The following is a 21,018-nucleotide window of genomic DNA, read 5'->3' on the forward strand; positions in this document are numbered from 1 at the left end:
TGCATTTTCTCTTGAACTGTAACCAATTTGAGGTCAGGGTTTGTGTCTTAAATTTGTTTTATAACTTGCATAGAACCAACTGTAGTGCTTGTGTAGGTGATTAATAAATATTCCTTGGTTTGATGCATTTTAAATCTTTTGAGAATATACTTTTAAAAACAATTTTATTGAGATACAATCTCATATGATAAACTTCACCCATTTAAAATGCTCAATTCAGTGGTTTTTAGTGTATTCACAGAGTTGTGCAACCATCACCACAATCCAATTGTAGAACATTTTCTTTTTTTCTTTCTTTTTTTTTTTTTCTTTGAGACAGAGTCTCGCTCTGTCACCCAGGCTGGAGTGCAGTGGTGCGATCTCAGCTCACTGCAAGCTCCGTCCTTCGGGTTCAAGTGATTCTCCTGCCTCAGCCTCCTGAGTAGCTGGGACTACAGGCGCACGCCACCACGCCCGGCTAATTTTTGTATTTTTAGTAGAGACGGGGTTTCACCGTGTTGGCCAGGATGGTCTCAAACTCCTGACCTTGTGATCCACCTGTCTTGGCCTCCCAAAGTGCTGGGATTACAGACGTGAGCTACCACGCCTGGCCTGTAGAACATTTTCATCACCCCACAAAGAAACCCTGGACCTATTAGCAGTCACTCCCTTCTACCCTTCTCTCTAGCCCTAGACAACCACTAATCTACTTTCTGACTCTGTATAGATTTTCCTATTATAAACATTTCATATAAACAAAACAATACAATATGTGGTCTTTGGTAACTGGCTTCTTTCACTCAGCATAACATTTTCAAGGGTCATTGATGTCATAGCGTCTTTCGGTACTTTATTCCTTTTTATGGCTGAAAAATAGTCCATTGTATGAATATAACACATTTTATTTTTCTCTTCATGTTAGCTGGGTGATCTTAGACTTGGTTAAGTAAACTCTTTGGGGCTCAGATTCTTCTTCTGTAAAATGATGCTCTTGGTAATTCACCTGTATTGTAGAGTTAAATGAGTTCATATTTGTAGAACCCCTAAAGCAATGCTAGTACACAGTAAAGGCTGTAGACAGGTTTACTAGCAGCAGACAGTCCTTGGGTGTCAGACATGTCATTTGGCTTCCCATGTATGCCATTGATTATATAATAGGTTGGTGCCTTTATTTTGTTTCTGGCATAAATTATAAAATATTTTTAAAAGTCATTTCAGGCTTTTATAAGACAATTGGAAATTTGAACACTGGATATTTGACATTAAAAATATGTTAACTTTTTAGGTGTGATATTGGTATCTGGTCGTGTTTTTATAAAGGAGTGCTAGCTTTGAGAGAGGTATTTAAAAATATTTACACATGATATGAAATGATGTGAGATTTGCTTCAAAATTATACACAGGGAGGGGAGTGAAAAGGACTGGGCATTTGTTGAAAATTCTTGAGGCTGTTGATGGGCACATGGGTTCATTATACTATGCTCTGTACTTGGGTATGTGTTTGGAATTCTTCACGGTAAATGTATTAGTCTGTTCTCATGTTGCTATAAAGAACTACCTGAAACTGGGTAATTTATGAAGAAAAGAGGTTTGATTGACTCACAGTTCTGCAGGCTGTACAGGAGGCATGGCTGGGGAGGCTTCAGGAAACTTAACAATCATGGCAGAAGGGTGAAGGGGAAGTAAGCACGTCTTCACTTGATGGCAGGAGAGAGAGAGCGAAGGGGAACGTGCTACAGACTTTTAAACAACCGGATCTCGTGGGAACTCACTATCATGAGAACAGCAAGGGGGAAATCTGCCCCCATGATCCAATCACCTCCCACAAGGCCCCACCACCAACACTCAGGATCACTATTCAACATGAGATTTGGGTGAGGGTGCAGAGCCAAACCGTATCAATGAAGTTTTAAAAACACTTGTTTTCATCATCTTATTGTTTCTCCACAAATAAAGTCTTTCACTAATTTTTAGGGAGCTTTTAACCAAGAACCAATACAACTAGATAAGTAACAGGGAGTTTTATGAAACTGTTACCACTTCTATAGAACAGAGCGATTAAGTGGTGCTAAAGTGAGTCAGAGGTGTCAGAGTGTGAGGAGGAATCGACTGTGACTTGACTCTTAATGTGAACAGAATCTATCGTTTTATGGCATTTACTCTGTGTTGCTCTTCTCTCATATTTAGTACATATTACCTGGCCTTGTCATTATTTGTACTTTCGTTTTTTTTTTGGAGATGGAGTCTCGCTCTGTCGCCCAGGCTGGAGTGCAATGGCGCGATCTCGGCTCACTGCAACCTCTGCCTCCTGGGTTCAAGCAATTCTCCTGCCTCAGCCTCCCAAGTAGCTGGGATTACAGGCACGCACCATCATGCCCAGCTAATTTTTGTATTTTTGTAGAGATGAGGCCATTTGACCAGATGTTGGCCATGCTGGTCTTGAACTCCTGTCCTCAGGTGATCTGCCTGCCTTGGCCTCCCAAAGTGCTGGGATTACAGGCATGAGCCACCGTGCCCAGCCTATTTGTCTCTGTCTAACTAGGCTATCAATTTCTAAAGGTCTGGAATTATTCTTATACGCTTTTGCATCACTCCTCTTAGGGTCAGAAGTTTTGTACCACAAAGTAGCTGAAGGTTATATGAAGAATAGTTCAATACATAATTGAAAGAAAAAACCCTGGAAGTTTATGCCAATGTCTACCTCATAGCTTCCTCTTTGCTTTGTCTCTTTTAGACACAATTTTGACCCTGAGCCACAGTCCCCTCCTTTTTCTTCCCTCTTCTTGTACTCACAGCTTTATCTTCAGTCTTTCTCCTGTGCTTATTAACTATATTATACCCATTATTGCACTGTGAACAAAGTTTACTGCTTCCTCTTATTTAATCGTTCCTGCCACTCACTTAGCATAATTAAAGCTTGGAGTTCCTGGTGAAGCCCTATACAATAACAGTCACTTCTTGTGCCCTTTTGTGACTCAAAATCCCTCTTCCCCCAACACACACATACACACACACGTGCACACACACACGCATGGACATGTACACACATACAAATCCCACCCCCACACTCATGGGGTAAGCAGGAAGGACTGGCATGCTCCCCATTCCCCACACCTCTCTCAAACCATGGTTTTTCATCTCTCAACAGCATCCTCCTTAAGGAAAAAAACAGTGGAGGTGGTTTCAGATTCTGAAAGTGTATAACCCTCTAAAGCAGCAGCCACATAATCAACTTTCTGACATCCTTCATTCCCTTCATAAATGATGCATACCGATACCCACAGGACACTAAATACTCTTGGCTTATGTGTATTTTCTGGAATGCTTTTGTACTTCTGCTTCTACCTGGTGAGGTGCATGCTTACTAAGGGCCACTTATTTGTACCCAAGCCCTTGGTGTAAGTTATACTGACTGTTGTGACTATATAATTTATTTAAATGTTATGTAAACTGAAGAAATATGCATACAAAAAAGAGACTTCTTTCTGTTAAAACCAAGTTGAATGCTTTGGAAGGACTCTTAAAAATGTTATGAAATTACTGTGAGTAAGAAAACGATTAGATTACAGGGCAGCATGGAGTAAAAATCTTACCTGGAATTTATACCCAGGTTGCTTCACAAGTATCTTTAAGTTTATTATACTTTAAAGAAATAGGAATTGGAATTCATAGATGTAAGTGATATTGTTCATCCAAGAAAGACGAACTGGAACCCCAAACTGATCCACATTCAAAGGAAAGGCCTTATATGAATATACTGACAGAGAAATAAATTGTATGTTCAAATGTGCATTTTAAGTTAATGTTTACGATAGTAATCACATTTTATGATTTCCCACTTTACCCAACATTTTTGTTAATCATCCAACTCCTTTTCCCAGTTGGGATAGTTAAGAAGACTAATGCCATTTTCCCAAAATAATAAAAGTGCTAATCGAAGAAAGTTTAGAAAATATGGGAAAAGAGAGAAGAGAATAAAAATTACCTGTTTCCATAATTTAGTGAGAACATTGTTTTATACATTTGAACTCATGTCAGATTTATAGATAGGTGTGTAGCTTCAAATATTGTGTCTAATCTTTGTCTCTGTGAAATCCATAGTATTTGTGTATTTCTCTATCTCCAGCACTAATGCCCATCACACACACCCTTCCTGGCTGAATTCGATACCCCATGGTAGAAGCCTCTGTCCTGCTGTCTGCATCAGTATTGTTGGAGTTCTTCCTGTGTCTAATCTGTGATACTCATTATCTGTATATTCAAATGGTCTTTCCAGCCAAGTGTGCATAACCTTTATTCTGCAGTGGGGGATTGGCCTTACATCAGTTACTTTTTCTACCCTGGCAAATGGGCTAGGCAACCTAGAAGGAAACCTTCAGGCCTCTCTTTTCCTTGTAGACCAAAGCAGATGTCTCCAGTGAACTGTCTGCTTCATTTCCTATGGACCCTCCTCTTAATTTTTTGAGCATCAAGTGCTTATGCAGAAGCTCTTTCTACCTCCAAGTAAGACTGAGAGAGAATAAAGAAGGCACAGAGTGCCAAAGGTTGAAAGGCCTGAAATTTCTTCTCTGTCTTCTAGCTAAAAGGCACTGGAGTCCCCATCCCCAAATGCCCCAAGAGCAACCATCAGAAGGTCTCAAGAGGCCCAGGCCTCACCAGCTCTTCTTACCAATCCCTGCCAAGTGTTGCCAAGGAAAGGAAGAAACGGATGTCAGCCTCTTTTGACTCTTAGTGAAGTCTTACTGTTGCCTTCCTCTTTTTAGAGTAGTTGGTATTTTCACCCTGGCTTTTTACCTTCTTCCACTATCCTCTGAGATTTCTTAGTTAATCTTCTAACTCAGAATCTCTATAGCTAATCTTTTATTTCCTTCCTTTTGTTTTAAGCAGTTGGATGTTGCGAGAGTAAGGGCTCTGGGTTTTAATGACAGCCCTACTAATGATTTTCTTAGCTGTGAAGATCCTACATGGTTTAAGCATAGTCAGATGTCCAGCCCAAATGACCCTGTGTGGATGTGTGTGTGTGAGCCTCTTTGTGTGCACACATGTGTGTTTTATAGGTTTAATAAGTGTTGGCTAGGTGCAGTGGCGCACACCTGTAATCCCAACACTTTGGGAGGCCAAGGTGCATGGGTCACCTGAGGTCAGGAGTTCGAGACCAGCCTGGCCAACATGGTGAAACCCCATCTCTACTAAAAATACAAAAGTTAGATGGGCATGGTGGCAGGCACCTGTAATCCCAGCTACTCAGGAGGCTGAGACAGGAGAATCACTTGAACCCGGGAGACGGAGGTTGCAGTGAGCCGAGATTGCGCCATTACACTCCAGCCTGGGCAACAAGAGTGAAACTCCGTCTCAAAAAAAAAAAAAAACAAAAAAACAAACAAAAAAACAAAACAGACAAACAACAACAACAACAAAACAAGGGTTAAGCCCACTCCCATCCTTAGATCTCTTGAGACAGATTACAGAAAACTCCTATGTAGAAGAGTAGAGACAATATTTTTATTTTTGACTAGACAGTTGTATCAACGTATAAAAGTGGGGTGCATCTTACGTAGCATTAATTGAATGTGCAGAACACTGAAGCATGCCTCCTTGCTGCTTATTTAGCACCTTAATGTCTACCTTTACACATCTGCAAATTATAGACTCCAGGTAGTGAATGCTAGAATTAGTGTTGTAAAGCAGGTCCTATTATCCTTTGGGAGGTGCCTTCCACTGTGACCCTTTTCCCTCCTTTCTTTGTAAGAAGCTAGGAAATAAAATAGAAAATCCTGCTGTAAGATCATTTTGAAAGTATAAACTTAAATACTTGGTATAAAAATCGAATCTTGCAGCGATGCTAAGTTGCCTGTGTTGTTCCTACATGCTATTATTGCTTAATATAATACACAAGTGGTATCCTCAGAGCGCGTGGCATTATTCTGGTTCAGAAATAATGTCTTGTGCTCTCACTTTGGGCTCTTCAGGTTACAAGTAACAGAGACCCACTCACGCTAGCTCAAGAAAGATTTATCAAAAGAACCTGGTAGGTCCCATGATAATCCAAGGACAGGAAGCACTTTACAGTTGGAGGTATAGAAATTGGAATTATCAGCGTGGCCAACATGGTGAAACCCCATCTCTGCTAAAAATACAAAAATTAGCCAGGTGTGGTGGCGCGTGCCTGTGATCCCAGCAACTCGGGAGGCTGAGGCAGGAGAATCGCTTCAACATGGGAGGCAGAGGCTGCAGTGAGTTGAGATTGCACCACTGCACTGCAGCCTTGGTGACAGAGTGAGACTCCATCAGAAAAAAAAAAAAAAGTAATTGGAATTAGGAAACAGAAAACAAGGTTGTTTTCTGTGTGTCTTTGCAACTGGAGTTGCCATGTCGTGGCCTTTCCGCCTTTCTCTGTGCCTGCTCCTTTACCTGTTTTTGTCTGTATACTGGACGACTCAGTGGCAGCTTGTTGGGCACTCTAGTCCTTCACAGATCATGATAATTCTCAATGTACCCTTTTGGCTTCTGCCCTGCCTGATCACCCCAACTGTCTTGATCCTAAATTCTCAAAAGATGCATTTAATTAACTCAGCTTATCTTTTTTTGCCCACGATCTTGATTCTAAATTCCCAAAAGATGAATTTAATCAACTCAGCTTATCTTTTTTTTTTTCCCCCTACGATCACAAGTTTTAGGATTCTGATCAATCTGGAGATTGGTTGCCCTTACTTTGGATGTTCTGCTCCCACTCCCACTTGCCCAGTCTGCTGTGGTTTGGAGCGTGAGGTGTGGGGGACTACTCCTTTAAAAAATCCCCGTTGGATCCCACTCGGGATGGGTTTGGGGTAGGAAGGATGATGATAGACATGCCTTATTAGAATTGTTTTGAGACTTGAAAGGGTTCCTAAAAGGCAGCATATCAATTCCAGAAGGTGGGGTGCGGGTCAGTGTTGTCTCTGTGGGTTCCACCATGGTGCACTGTGGCCAGGGCCAAAAAGTGCAGAAGGTGAATGTAGCCCATCAACCTTACCTTCATCTTCAGATACTTGCAAAATAGATCTCGGATTCACGTATGGCTCTATGAGCAAGTGAATATGCTGATAGAGGGCCGTGTCATTGGTTTTGACGAGTCTGTGAACCTCATATCAGATGATGCAGAAGAGATTCATTGTGAAACAAAGCCAAGAAAACCCCTGGGCCAGATCGTGCTAAAGGAGATCATATTCTGCCACAAAATGTCTCTAACCAGAAATGATCAAGGAAGTGAGAAACTATTGAGAACTTGTTTTTTTAGGTGTCCTTTGTTGGGAGTATAGTTCTAAAATGTCTGTTCAGATTGTTTCCATTATTCGTATATATTATTACCAGGTGACAGTAAGTGCTGTGGGATTGTTTTTATTAAAAAATAAAAATAAAAACAGTTAAAAACAGCCCATCAGCACTTTCCTAATGTTTTCTGGTCATTTACATTTACCTTTTTCTGACAGTGGCATCTTAAACTTCAGATTTATGATTTTCTGTATTCTATTAGACTCAAAGTTAGGGACCTTGGCACCTTCCTTTTAATTTTTTCAGCACTCACTCAAATTCATCCTAGTCCAGCCTCTCATATTTTTTGTCTGAAATGATTGCATGTATTCAAGATAGAGGCTAATATTTGATAGCAGAGTTCTGTGATGAATTCTGAATAGGAAAATCTGATGAAACAACCTCCATTATCTATTCAATTTTCCTGTGTGCTATTTCTTAAAACGGATTCATGGCTAGTTTGGTTCTGTTGGGCTGATTGCTGTGTGAACCTTCACCCTGTTCTCAGCCTTTTAAAATTTTAGTCTAATGTTTTTACAGCTTAGATATTTTAACCTGGGGAAGTATGTATGAGCCACACCTACCGTTTTGTTAATTACTTTATAATCAGTACCTTAAAACCCTTGAAAACAGATTCCTAAAATAAGGCATGTCACTTATATTCAGTGGCAATAATAATTCTCTAATATTTTCTTCTAAAGATTGATGGTAAATATTGGCTCCAGTATGCACATAAAAGTAATTTGGCAGTTATCTTTTTTGAAATTTTGATTTCTAATTTAAAAAATAGAAAAGTTTGATTAGAAAGCTTATTATAAGTAGAATTTGCATTTTACTCTAAATGTAAATTACAAGCCATTAGTTGAATTTTGGTTTTGATGGCGATTTTTTAAAGCTTTTTCATTTTTATGTTAAATTATTTTACTTAAACAGAAATGTCCTGTTTGGGTATATAAGTGTTGTTACCCCAGAACCTCATAATCGTTCATATCCTGGGAGAGATGAGTGGCAGAATTAGTGTGACTCAGACTTGATTTTCCAGGGAAGTGGTCTAGCTTCTCTTCCGAATTATCTGCTAAGTTTTAAGAATGTGGACTCTCAGGCCTCAACATAGAGCTACTGCCTCGGAATTTCCAGGGGTTCCTTTCATAATCTGTACTCTTTCTTTTAAATTTGGTAACGAATCCCACACACAGCTAGATTGGGGAATGAGTCTAGGCCTCTAGTTCCCAGTCTCACCAAAAGGAACACCTCCCGTCAGTGTAATTTACTGCATGTTGAGAACTTAATCATGGGCCAGAGGATCATTCCATTTAACAAGTGCTCACTAAGTGTGTATTGTGTCCAAGGCATTGCAACATGCATTGTGTCCAAGGAATTTACAAAGATGCATAGTATATATATAATGCCATTAATGCCCTCAAAATACTTTTGGCTAGCTGGTGTATGTGAGTCTACATTGTGATGACTTGAGTTCTTTAAGGATCATCATGCAATTCTTAATTATAGCATTGATACACTGTAAGTCGTAGTGATGCTTTAAAAATTCTTATTCACATGTGGTTTTAGGAGCTCTACTGGGTCTTTGTGTTTCCAGTTGGCTGCTTCTGTCTGGGCTTGGTCTTTCACATGTTAAATTTGTGTAGCACATTTTCTTAACAACGCTGTCATAATCATGCTACTGGGCAAGCGAATTCCATGAGGAATTAGCACATTTAGTGGGTTTAGATTATTTTTGTTTTGTAGTGAATGGAAGAGCACTGTTTAAATATCTTTATTACATACCTGGAGGAGTGGCTATGTGGAGATGTGTTGGCTTTGTGTATCAATAATGAATGATCGTTTTTAGGTTTCAGTGTTTGTGATCTTGGAAGTTCCTGTTCAGCTTTGTGCTTTCACGTCACTAGGTGGAGATGTAACATTGTTTGGCGGCATAGGCTAAGCAAGAGGAGTGAGTCTTGATTTCTCTTATTTTGACAAAAGTACTTTACAGATATTTGATAAGGTTTATATAGCCTAGGAAAACACTTGTAAATTTAGTACAATTCAAAATTTTTAACTTTTTTTCAGGATTGAAATTCAATCCTACTTGTGTCTATTTTCATACTGATCAACTCTTAAACATTTTTTTCTTCTCTTACTGCTGTTTCCTTTTTACTGTCCCTCATTATTTCACCTTGTCTGAGTTATTTTAATGTCTCTATCTTTGGTTCTTTATAGAGATTTAATTCTAAAAGTTTAGTAAAGGAATCAGAATTCTTACTCTGAGGTCAAATAATAGATAATTAATTTGGTAGCAATATGAAGTCAATGAACTAAAATTTATAGTCTGAACATACCCTAATCTTATCTTTGTATTATTTTAGGTTAATAATGTCAATTTTTAACATTAACATTCTATAGGGCTTACTTTTTCCCCTTTCCTTCCTTCTTTCTCTCACCTCTTAAATATTAAACAAGCACAGTATTTACTTTTGCACAGTATTGATGTGGGGAATATAAAGGAAATTAGAGCCTGTCTCCAAAGAGCTGATAATCCTGTTGAGAACATTCCAAATGCGCCCACGAAGCAGCAGTTTTCTACTCCTAGGTGTATACCCAAGATAAATGAAGGCATATGTTCACACAAACATTTGGACCTGAAGGTTCATAGCAGCACTATTCATAATAGACAAAAAGTGGAAACAACCCAGATGTCTACCAGCTGATGAACGGATAAAGAAAATATGGTATACTTGTACAATGGAATGTGATATAGCAATAAAAAGAAATGAGGTCCTGATACATGCTATGATGTAGATGATGCTTGAAAACATGCTGTTGAAAGAAGCCAGTCACAGAAGACCGCGTATTATTCCGTTTATGTAAAAAGTCCAGAATAGCAAATCTATAGAGATAAAGTAGATCCATGGTTGCCTAGGGCTGGGTGGAGGGGAGTAACTGCTAATGGGTTCGAAACTTCTTTTTGTAGTGATGAAAATGTAAACTTGATTATAGTGATTAATGTACAGCTCTGACTATATACTAAAAACCACTGAGTTGTATGTACTTTTTTTTTTTTTTTTTTTTGAGATGGAGTCTCGCTCTGTTGCCCAGGCTGGAGTGCAGTGGTGTGATCTCAGCTCACTGCAACCTCTGCCTCCTGGGTCCAAGTGATTCTCCTGCCTCAACCTCCCAAGTAGCTGGGTCTACAGGCACCCGCCACCATGCCTGGCTAATTTTTGTATTTTTAGTAGAGAAGGAGTGTCACCATGTTGGCCAGGCTGGTCTCGAACTCCTGACCTCAAGTGATCCCCCTGCCTCGGCCTCCCAAAGTGCTGGGATTACAGGTGTGAGCCACTGTGCCCGGCTGTGTGTACACTTTACTTTCAATGAGTGAATTGTTTGGCATAAGAATTATCTCCAATAAAGATTTTTTAAAAGTAAATTACCAAAAGGTTTGAAATTTATCAAACTAAAGTTGTTTTTTTGTTTGTTTGTGTTTGTTTTTATTTTTGTTTTTTGAGACGGAGTCTCACTCTGTCCCCCAGGCTGGAGTGCACGATCTTGGCTCACTGCAACCTCCACCTCCTGGGTTCAAGCAATTCTCCTGCCTCAGCCTCCCAACTAGCTGGGATTACAGATGCTCACCACCATGCCTGGCTAATTTTTGTATTTTTAGTAGAGACGGAGTTTCACCATGTTGGCCTGGCTGGTCTTGAACTCCTGGCCTCAAGTGATCAGCCCACCTCGGCCTCCCAAAGTCCTGGGTTTACAGGCGTGAGCCACTGCACCCGGCTCAAGGACTGTTTGTTGACCATCTACACAGGCACTATACGAAGTTCTATGCAAGTTATAAAACAAGTGTTAAGACACAAACGCTGACTTCAGATTGTTTACAGTTTGAGAGAAAAGGCATACATGCAATGTCCAATGTCTTGTAATGCACCTTTGCTTTCTGAATCTGCTCCCCATCTTTGAATCTCCTGAATTCTGTCTTCAAGCTGTTTCTGTAATGGCTCTTATCTTCTTACCATATGTCTTTTTTTTTATCCTTTAAAAAGCGGACTGTTGCTCCTCAGACTTTGATAAATATCAGCCCCAGCCTGTTACCTTTAACTAACTTAAAGGACCTTTTAAAGTGATAGTGGCATCTCCAGTAACTTAAATTGTGTGGCTCATGGAAATCCATTCATTCAGCAAATACTTACTGAGGTTTCACTTACAAATAACTCTGGCAAATCACAAGACTGTTGGCATTATTATTTTTAAGATCATGACAAATATTCTTTTGCTACAATTTAGTCAGGTTGCACGGTGCTTAGAAAGTATAGTCTTGAGTTCCTAAATTTTCATGAAAAATATATTTTGGTAATAGTTAAAAGTTAAACAAGTACGTGTTTGGTATAGAGCTAGCTGAATTGCCAGTATTCTAGTATGTTGACATTGTTATGGGCATTAAAACTTTAAGAAAAGAAAGCCAGGCACGGTGGCTCATGCCTGTAATCCCAGCACTTTTGGGAGGCCAAAGAGGGTGGATCACCTGAGGTCAGGAGTTCGAGACCAGCCTGGCCAACATAATGAAATCTCATCTCTACTAAAAATACAAAAATTAGCCGGGCGTGGTGGCACACACCTGTAATCCCAGCTACTCGGGAGGCTGAGGCAGGAGAATCGCTTAAACCTGGGAGGCGGAGGTTGCAGTGAGCTGAGATGGTACCACTGCACTCCAGCCTGGGTGATAGAGTGAGACTCTGTCTCAAAAAACAAACGAACAAACAAACAAAAAATCCTTTAAGAAAAGAGAGATTAGCTGAACATGGTGGCATATGCCTGTAAGGCCAGCTACTTGGGAGGCTGAGGCGGGAGGACTGCTTGAGCCCAGGAGTTCGAGGCTGCAATGAGCTATGATCACATCATTGTACTCTAGCCTAGACGACAGAGTGAGACACTGTCTTAGAAAAAATAGAAAAGAGAAATTTTGCTTTAGTCATGGTAATTCTATTAAAGCCACAAAAGGGTATTTTGTAAAAGGTTGTAGTTGATTAATTCTACATCCATCCATTTAGACAGTTTGTTTATCTTATATACCTATAGATATATACATGCACATGTGCACACACACACACACACATACATGCTTGTGCCTATGTTATTAGTGCAGCAGCTAAACTTTTTCCTTTTCTTGCAGATGCATATGAAACAGCCAAGATGCTGTGTGAACAGTATTACCTGGTAGCTCCAGAGCTGGAAGTTGAAGAATTCAATGGTAAAAGAAAACTAATTTTAACCTTACATTCAAAAAAGCTGACTAAGAAGCTGTTTATACCTAAGCCGTATTTCAGTGAGATCCAAAAATTATACTGATTTTTCATTTTCTTATATCTTTTTAAAACTTTCTACGCTTTTGGTCAACCAGATATATTATTGTAAGGAGTTTTTGTACAGGAATGTGTAATGTGTTAGACCCCAGAATTCTTGGAACAGAAGTAATCAAGGTAGAGTATGTAGAAAGGTATAAATAGGCCCTTCTCAAAGTAACAAATGCAAGCACTCAATCAACGTATGGAAAAGTGTTTAACTTCACTAATCAAGGAAGTGCAAACAAAAACACAGACAAATGCCTTTTTTTTTTTTTTTTTTTTTTTTGAGAAGGAGTCTTGCTCTGTTGCCCGGGCTGGAGTGCAGTGGTGTGATCCCAGCTCACTGCAGCCTCCGCCTTCCAGGTTCAAGTGATTCTTCTGCCTCAGCCTCCTGAGTAGCTGGGATTACAGGTGCCCACCACCATGCCCAGCTAATTTTTGTATTTTTAGTAGAGACGAGGTTTCACCATGTTGGCCAGGCTGGTCTCGAACTCGTGACCTCAGGTGATCCACCCACCTCAGCCTCCCAAAGTGCTGGGATTACAGTTGTGAGCCACTGTGCCCAGCCAGAAATGCCATTTTTGTCTTTCAAAATGACAGTGATTAAAACATTTTAATGCTTTGAATTTGTGCCCATAAAAATACTTTCTCACCAGCACATACATTTCTTGTATAAGCTAAAAGTGGTATTCCCTTTCTAAAAAATGCCAGCAATGTTCTTTCTGTTTGGCCCAGTAAATAAGTTAATAATGGTCATATTCTTTGGTCCAGTAAATTAAACTTCAGAACACTTATTATAAGAAAATAGAGGCTGGACACAGTGGTTCATACCTGTAATCCCAATACTTTGGGAGGCCAAAGTGGGTGGATCTCTTGAGTCCAGGAGTTTAAGACCAGCCCGAGTGACATGGTGAAACCGCATCTCTACAAAAAATACAAAAATTAGCCAGGCGTGGTGGCACTTGCTTGTATTCTCAGCTACTTGGGAGGCTGAGGCAGGAGAATCACTTGAATCCGGGAGGTGGAGGTTGCAGTGAGCCGAGATAGTGCCACTGCACTCCACGCTGGGCAATAGTTTGAAACCCCATCTCAAAAAACAAACAAAAATCTATGAAAATAGAGATGCACAGATTTATGTACAAGATTGATGATCACAGTAGTTGTCTTATAAAGTTAGAAAACAACCCAAATTTTCTACAATAGAGCATTGTTTAACTGAATTGTGGTACACCCATTAGATAGAATACTATGCAGCCCTTTGAAATAATGCTTTAAACGAATAATGTATGGGAAAAATTGAGATTTTTAAAAAAATACAGGCTATATAAGTTTATAATAGTGGAAGTTCATTGGAAAATATTTTGAAGGATTTATACTACCAAAATACAAATAGCAGCTCTCTGGGTAATGGGGTTACAGATGATTTTTATGTACATCATATGATTGCATATTTATTTGCACATTCCTTTTATTTTTTTATTTGCAAATTATGGAAGAGACATGCTCATCACAAAAATACAAATACAGAAATGTGACTGAAAAGGGAAATCCCCCACTACTTTCTCAGTCCCATATAGAGCTTTGGTTTTTGCATAAAGCATGTATAGCTTTAACCCTATTTATAACGTGTTTTTCACTTCACCTTGAAGAACTTTGCAAGTATTAATCTCATTTAGAGATTATCCATAGTGTAGCTTACCATAATTTATTTAACTGTTTTCCTATGGGTATACATTTAGGATTTCCGGTTTTCCTATATTCCATATAATGAGCTATGAAAGAGTGTGAGAGGTGGGGAGGGTGGAAAAATTTGTGATCGTATGAAAGTATTTCTGCAGGTTGAATTCCTAGATGTGGAATGACTGAGCAGGGTGTGAGCATTTACAATTAAAGATAAACCAGGCCAGGCATGGTGGCTCACACCTGTAATCCCAGCACTTTGGGAGGCTGAGGCAGGAGAATCTCTTGAGCCCAGGAGTTCGAGACCAGCCTGGGCAAGATAGCAAAACCCTGTCTCTACACAAAATAGAAAAATTAGCTGGACATAGTGGCATTTGCCTGTAATCTCAGCTGCTTAGGAGGCTGAAGTGGGAGGATCACTTGAGCCCAGGAGGTAGAGGCTGCAGTGAGCCGAGATCACATGACTGCACTCCAGCCTGGGTGACAGAGCAAGACTCTGTCTCAAAAAAAAAAAAAAAAAAGATAAACCAAATTCCCCCTCAGAAGTACACTAAAAATGTATTTCTCTTATAATGAGATAAAACTATGAAAGGAGTTCAGGCTGCTGTTGAAGGACATGGCCCCTCCATTTGACTAGAAGGCATGGAGTCAAAGCTGCTTTCAAGGTCTCTTGGGTTCTCTGAGAAGAGTCATGTCCCCATTGAATAAATATACTACCAGGACCGAGTGGGCTTGTCTGGAGTGTTCCTGATGAGAACCATCTTAATATTCTTTCTCTCTCTTCCTATGGACTAGGCAGGAGCTGACCTCACATCTGCAGGTAGTAACAAACTGCTCTTTTGCGTGAGTGGCAGCCTCCCTCTTCTAAAGGCCAAAGCAGCAGGCCTGTTCTTGCTGATTCCCAAGTGCCAGCCATGTCAGCACATTCCGTCCCCGCTGAGGCTGTCATGCTGGGCAGCTCACCCACCAGGAGAGGAGCTTTCCGACTCTTTTTGGCATTGTCTCACGAATTACAGAAGCCTCCTTTCGATCATGTTTTGAAGCCCCTTGTCCTATCACTAAGATAAATGAATACTGGTGTTTCTAGGTAGCCTCTAGCTTTATGTTGCTTTGGGTAGTGTAGTGATTATTTTTATGTATGAGTTCTTAATGCTAGAGCTCTCTGTGAGCATGATTAAGGAAAGTGCTTTCGCCTTAACAAGTTCTACGTTGGAGATGCAGGTTGGAGGTTGATCCTGAACACCTTAAGTGGATGCTTTTTTATTCTGGAAGGAGAACTGTCTGGAAATAAAATTCCTTATATCTAATGGTATTTCTTAAATGCTGTTTCAGCTAATGGCATTTGGAGCAATGATTGTACAAAGTAGAGACTTTATTATTTCTGGAGTCTTGAGCATGACAAACCTAGGCCATTTTTTAATTTTTTAAAAATGTACCCTTAGATGGAAAATTCATATTCTACTTATTTTATAAGTCAGCAAACATCTATTAAGCATCTACTACTTAACAGCCAGCCTCGAGACCCAGAACTAGGAGAGAGTCATGGACAAAAGCATTTGACATAGTTTTAAAAGGAAGGAAAGAAATCTAAACTATAATGTTCCCAAAGAAAAGTGCAAGTAATTGAGCAAGCCTTTAGATGGCTCCTAGAGAATGTTGTTTAAACTGAAAAAAAACAAAAAACAAAAAAACCCACTGTATAAAAGGTGTTTGCCTTTTCTTGAGATTTGGGGTGAAAAGGTTAAATTCATAAGGCTGTTTATATAACTAATCATGCCATTTGGTACAAGATAAACTGAGCACCCAGCTTGTTCCTCAAGCCCCATTAAAATGACAATAAAGGAGCCAGGCGCAATGGCTCAGGCCTGTAATCCCAGCACTTTGGGAGGCCGAGGTGGGCGGATCACTTGAGGTCAGGAGTTCAAGACCAGCCTGGCCAACATGGTGAAACCCTGTCTCTACTAAAAATACAAAAATTAGCTGGTCATGATGGCATGTTTCTTTAGTCCCAGCTACTCGGGAGGCTGAGGCAAGATAATTGCATGAACCTGGGAGGCGGAGGTTGCAGTGAGCTGAAATTGCGCCACTGCACTCCAGCCTGGGCGACAGAGCAAGACTCCATCTCAGAAAAAAAACAGAAGAAAAAAAGAAATAAAAGTAAAATGACAATAAAGGAATCCGAAGAAAAGCAGCAAAGGAAAGCAGGGGAGCTCATTAGTGGACCAGTGTCTTAGTCCATTCAGGCTGCTATAACAAAAATACCAGAGACCAAGTGGCTTCAGCAACCATTTCTCATGGTTCTGGAGGCTGGGACATCCAAGATCATGGTTCCTAGAGATTTGGTGTCTAGTGAGGACCCACCTTCTGATTCACAGCTGGCTTTTCACTGTTTCCTTCCATGGGGGAAGGAGCGAGGGAGCTCTCCGGAGTTTCTTTATACGGGCATTAATCCCATCCATAAGGGCTCTGCCCTCATAACCTAATCACCTCTCATAGGCCCCATCTCCTAATACCATCACATCAAGGGTTACATTTCAACATAGGAGTTTGGGGGAGACACACACAAACATTCCATCCATAAGAGCCATGAATCCCAACTTTTGAAAGAGGGTCACTAGATAGAAGTATACTGATTGATGGGACAGAGCAGAAGCAGCCACAGGGGAGGAGGCTGCAGCAGAGATGGCAACCGGTTTGCCGAAGATTGTCCTGGAGGGACTCTGGGGGCAGGGCCAGGTGGTGCAATGGACTGGAATGGGAAGGGAAGGCAGAGGGTAGGGTTAACGGAAAGCTGGTCTAAGAAAGAGCATGGAGGGATGACGGGAGGCAGCTGTACTCTGGCCGGGTTCAGCCTGCCAACAGGCAACTAAGTTATTTTGTTTGAGAACAACCTAGGAAGAACTAGGGCTTTTCATGTGAGCATTGTTACCCTATAGCAAAGCCCTGTTCATTTAAGCATTTGGGGGCCTCTCTGCTCAGAGGCCTGTTTACTACCTGCTCATCCTCAAGCCCAGTTGAAAAGTCTTGACCAGGTCCAGAGAACTCTAAGTCAGGCTTCCCACTTAATGGAGAGCCCCAGGGGGATATGAACGCCAACTCCCTCATACAATGAATCCGGTTCTTCATTCTCAAACAAGAATATTGCAACCAAAATATATCAGACCTTCAGCAAAAGCCAGCAGCAAGAACCAAACCTAATTGGCATTAAACTTATCAGCTCTACTGTTACTGCCAGAAACCCCCCTTTTGAAATTCTGAGAGAAAATAATTTCAAACCTAGAATTCTCTATCTAGCCAAACCTTTAATCAAATAGATCAGAGGTGTGAAGATTGACAGATGTGTCTCCCATGCATACTTTTCTGAGGTAGGTTACCTGACTGACTTGATGTTATGTATAACACGCATCTAAGAAATAGGGGAAAACATTCTAGAACTTCAGTCAAAAACAACTTTAGGATGATGGCTATGCAGCATGTTTGCAAAGCAATTGATTCTAATTTGAAAAATCTTGAAGAATGGACTGGATACCATACAGTAGGTATGGAAGCTGGAAGTAGGTATGGAAGCTGGAAGTAGGTATCGAAGCTGGAAGTAAGCTGGAAGATCTTAGCGAAATGGCCTGGACCAACTATGAAGCAACCCAAAAAGGGTAGCATGATGTTGACCAGTTGGAGGAGTATAAAGAAATTCCATTTCATGTTAAGGCTGGGAACATTCTCCTCCAAGGGACACACGAATCATTGTCATTGCATTAATAGGGAAGAAAATGTCTAGGTACACTGTTGTGGCTGTTCTACAGTGATCAATATTTACATAGTTACAATGTCACCAACACTATTGATTTTCTACTTTCTTAAAAGAACCTATAGGCAATGTACAGCATCCCTAATTCGGATTACAGAACAGAATGTAAATATTACCAACCCAAAGACTACAGCAGAAGTAGTAAAGAGTGGCTGCCTCTGGGTTCGACTGAAGGATGAGATAGGAAAGGGGGAAGGACTTTTGTTTTTCTTCTTTTGTTAAATTTTTAAGCCGTTTACATATATTACTAAGTGATTTTAAAAATAACTACTTGGGCCGGGCACGGTGGCTCATGCCTGCAATCCCAGCACTTTGGGAGGCCAAGGCGGGCAAACACCTGAGATCAGGAGTTCGAGACCAGCCTGTCCAACATGGCAAAACCCCGTCTCTACTAAAAATACAAAAATTAGCCAGGAGTGGCGGCGCACACCTGTAATCCCAGACACTCAGGAGGCTGAGGCAGGAGAATCGCTTGAATCCGGGAGGCGGAGGTTGCAGTGAGCCGAGATGGCGCCACTGCACTCCAGCCTGGGCAACAGAGTGAGACTCTGTCTCAAAAAATAAATAAATAAAAATAAGAATAATTGCTCTTTGAAGAATTCGGGATTTAGAATCAAAAGCTCTTTGTTCAGGTGTCCGGTTTCGGTGCCACTTCTGGGTCCATGGGCAAGTCACACAGGCTTCCCAAAGCCTGTTTCCACACCTCTAAACACCACCACCCCTCTGGGAGCCAGGAAGTGTTGTCAGGAGGAGTCAATTGAATAATATATGTGAAAGCTCTGTGTAGACTGCTAAGAATCAAGCAAATGTGAACTCTAATTTATATTATTGTTAATTACTTTATTAGAGGAAGTAGCTGGTGGAAATTACAGCATTCTACCTGAGAGAGTTCATGTAGTTTCAATCTCTTAAGTGATTTTGGGTCATGAGGAGGAGGAAGGACTATATTTTTGAGCATCTGCTCTGTATCCCACACTGTTCTTAGTGCTTGACCTGGGTTTTGGTGTTTCTCAGATTGTCTTCAGAGAATCCATCATGCAAGGGGAAAAGATCATAGGTCTCTAGGGGTTTATGTGCTAGCTGCTTAAGAAAAAGTTATGTGAACCTTACATTCTATGCTATAAGATGCCTTGTTTGTCATAATTTAACAAAATTGAACACTGCCATTTAGTCCAGTTCACCAGCCCCTTTTTTTCCTGTTGCTCCACATTCCCCCGTGGAACTCCCCCTGGGGTCAGTGGCAGAAGGTAGCCCCCAATTTGAAAAACACCAAGTGATATCTGACTGGCCTTCCGTAATACTCAGGATGTTATGGCATAGGTGATAATATTCCAATTCTGCTCAACAAAGTTTCAAAGAGATTGAGTGATTTATCCAAGGTCACATAGCTGGTGAGAGAAGGAACTGGGTGTCACCCCAGGTTTGTTTGATTCCAAAGCATATGCTTTTGCTCAGCCCTGCCTTTAGAGGTGGAAACTCAAATTAGCCTTTTATAGAGCTCTGTTTTACACACTTGGAAAATAGAATGCAAACATCATTCTTGAATTTCTCCTACTTTGGGTCCTTATTGATTGATGGTTTTGTCTCTGTTTTCAGCCAAAGCGCCAGACAAACCTATTCAGGTGGTTTATGTGCCCTCACATCTGTTTCATATGCTGTTTGAGTTGTTCAAGGTAAGTGGAATTTTAAAAACATGGGAAAAAGTCTTCATTTTAAATTACTTTGATTCAGGGCATAATGGATTCATTAGATTAGCATAAGAAAAAGGTTTTGCATAACCATTTTAAAAATTCTATTTCTGATATCCTGTGGGTTTTATAATTTGTACACTGTGAGATGAAAAATTGCTGTGTACAGTATAGTTTTTGTGAATATTAGTACATATTGATTTTGAAGCTTAATTGCACTTTAGTGATTTTATGTAAAATCCATACTGTTTTTTTCTTTAGTTATGAGATTAGAGATGCTTTTTAGTTTCCAAACCTGGCAAAGGCTTTGTTGGTGATAGCCAGATCAAAATAAAAACATGTTTATACATATTTATGCTTCTGAAAATTAACCACACTGGTACATTAGTGGTTGTTCCAGTCCTGAGAGATCCTGCAACCCTTTTATAAAATATTTGAATCAATTCAGAAGATCCAAGAGAGGCAGAGGAGAAAGATGTAGATGAGCTGGACCAAAAGAACCACCCCTCCCCCGCCACCAAATTCTTTAGACTCTGCAACTTAAGCTGTTGCTTTTGTTAATCAGTAGCTAATGACATTTACAGTAGCAGTATTACAGGCACAAGGCATTTGAGCTAAAATTTCATTTCTTCCAATGCGTGAAACACTAAATTGAACACCTGAAAAATCAGTTATGCTGATTTGCTTCTAAAAATTAGAATGTTACTGATGTAATGCTTTAAGGTTGAAATGGGCATTCAATTGTGAACTTTCTCTTCAGCAGCTGTGCCTTTTTCAGAATTTCTTTTTAACCAATATTTCTTCTGCTTTTTTCAGCCAAATGATTAATTTTTGTGGGAAGCATGCATCCTTTCAGTTTTTCTGCCTTCTTTAGAGAAAAGGTGCTCTATAAATGCAGACTGATAAATAGGATTTAAAGTGCACAAATCAGCCTCTGCATAGCCTCATTACATGCGATAAAAACATTCCTCTGGGTTGAGTTGAATAATTTAAATACCGTAAAGCAAAAAAAAAAAAAAAAAAAAAAAGAGGAAGAAGAAGAAGGAAAGAAAAATAAATATTTAGCATGTTGGATGAGGCTAAAACTAGGTGAAAAACAAAGTGTCAGGAAATTTTTCCTTGATTTTGAGCACGTTTAGCTAAGCTCTTTAGAGGGAAAAATGCCATAAAAATCCAACTAATATTTGCCCCAAAAAAGGGTTGTTGGGTATAAGTCATCTTGCGCTTCTTTCTC

At 40.2% G+C, this 21,018-nt stretch overlaps 1 protein-coding gene and 1 pseudogene across 1 annotated transcript in view; both read left to right on the forward strand.

The window, feature by feature from the left end:
* The window catches only part of PDK3 (pyruvate dehydrogenase kinase 3), a 76,890-nt gene that overhangs the window by 43,345 nt on the left and 12,527 nt on the right, over window positions 1-21,018 (forward strand). Inside the window, exons 6-7 of the mRNA XM_054544423.2 lie at window positions 12,440-12,517; window positions 19,693-19,769. Coding sequence (XP_054400398.1) covers window positions 12,440-12,517; window positions 19,693-19,769 — 155 coding nt within the window. The remainder of the gene's footprint in view (window positions 1-12,439; window positions 12,518-19,692; window positions 19,770-21,018) is intronic.
* Window positions 329-10,297, forward strand: LOC129052903 (small nuclear ribonucleoprotein E-like; annotated as a pseudogene).

The sequence above is a fragment of the Pongo abelii genome, chromosome X, assembly GCF_028885655.2.
Source record: "Pongo abelii isolate AG06213 chromosome X, NHGRI_mPonAbe1-v2.0_pri, whole genome shotgun sequence".
Classification (NCBI taxonomy): Eukaryota; Metazoa; Chordata; class Mammalia; order Primates; family Hominidae; genus Pongo; species Pongo abelii.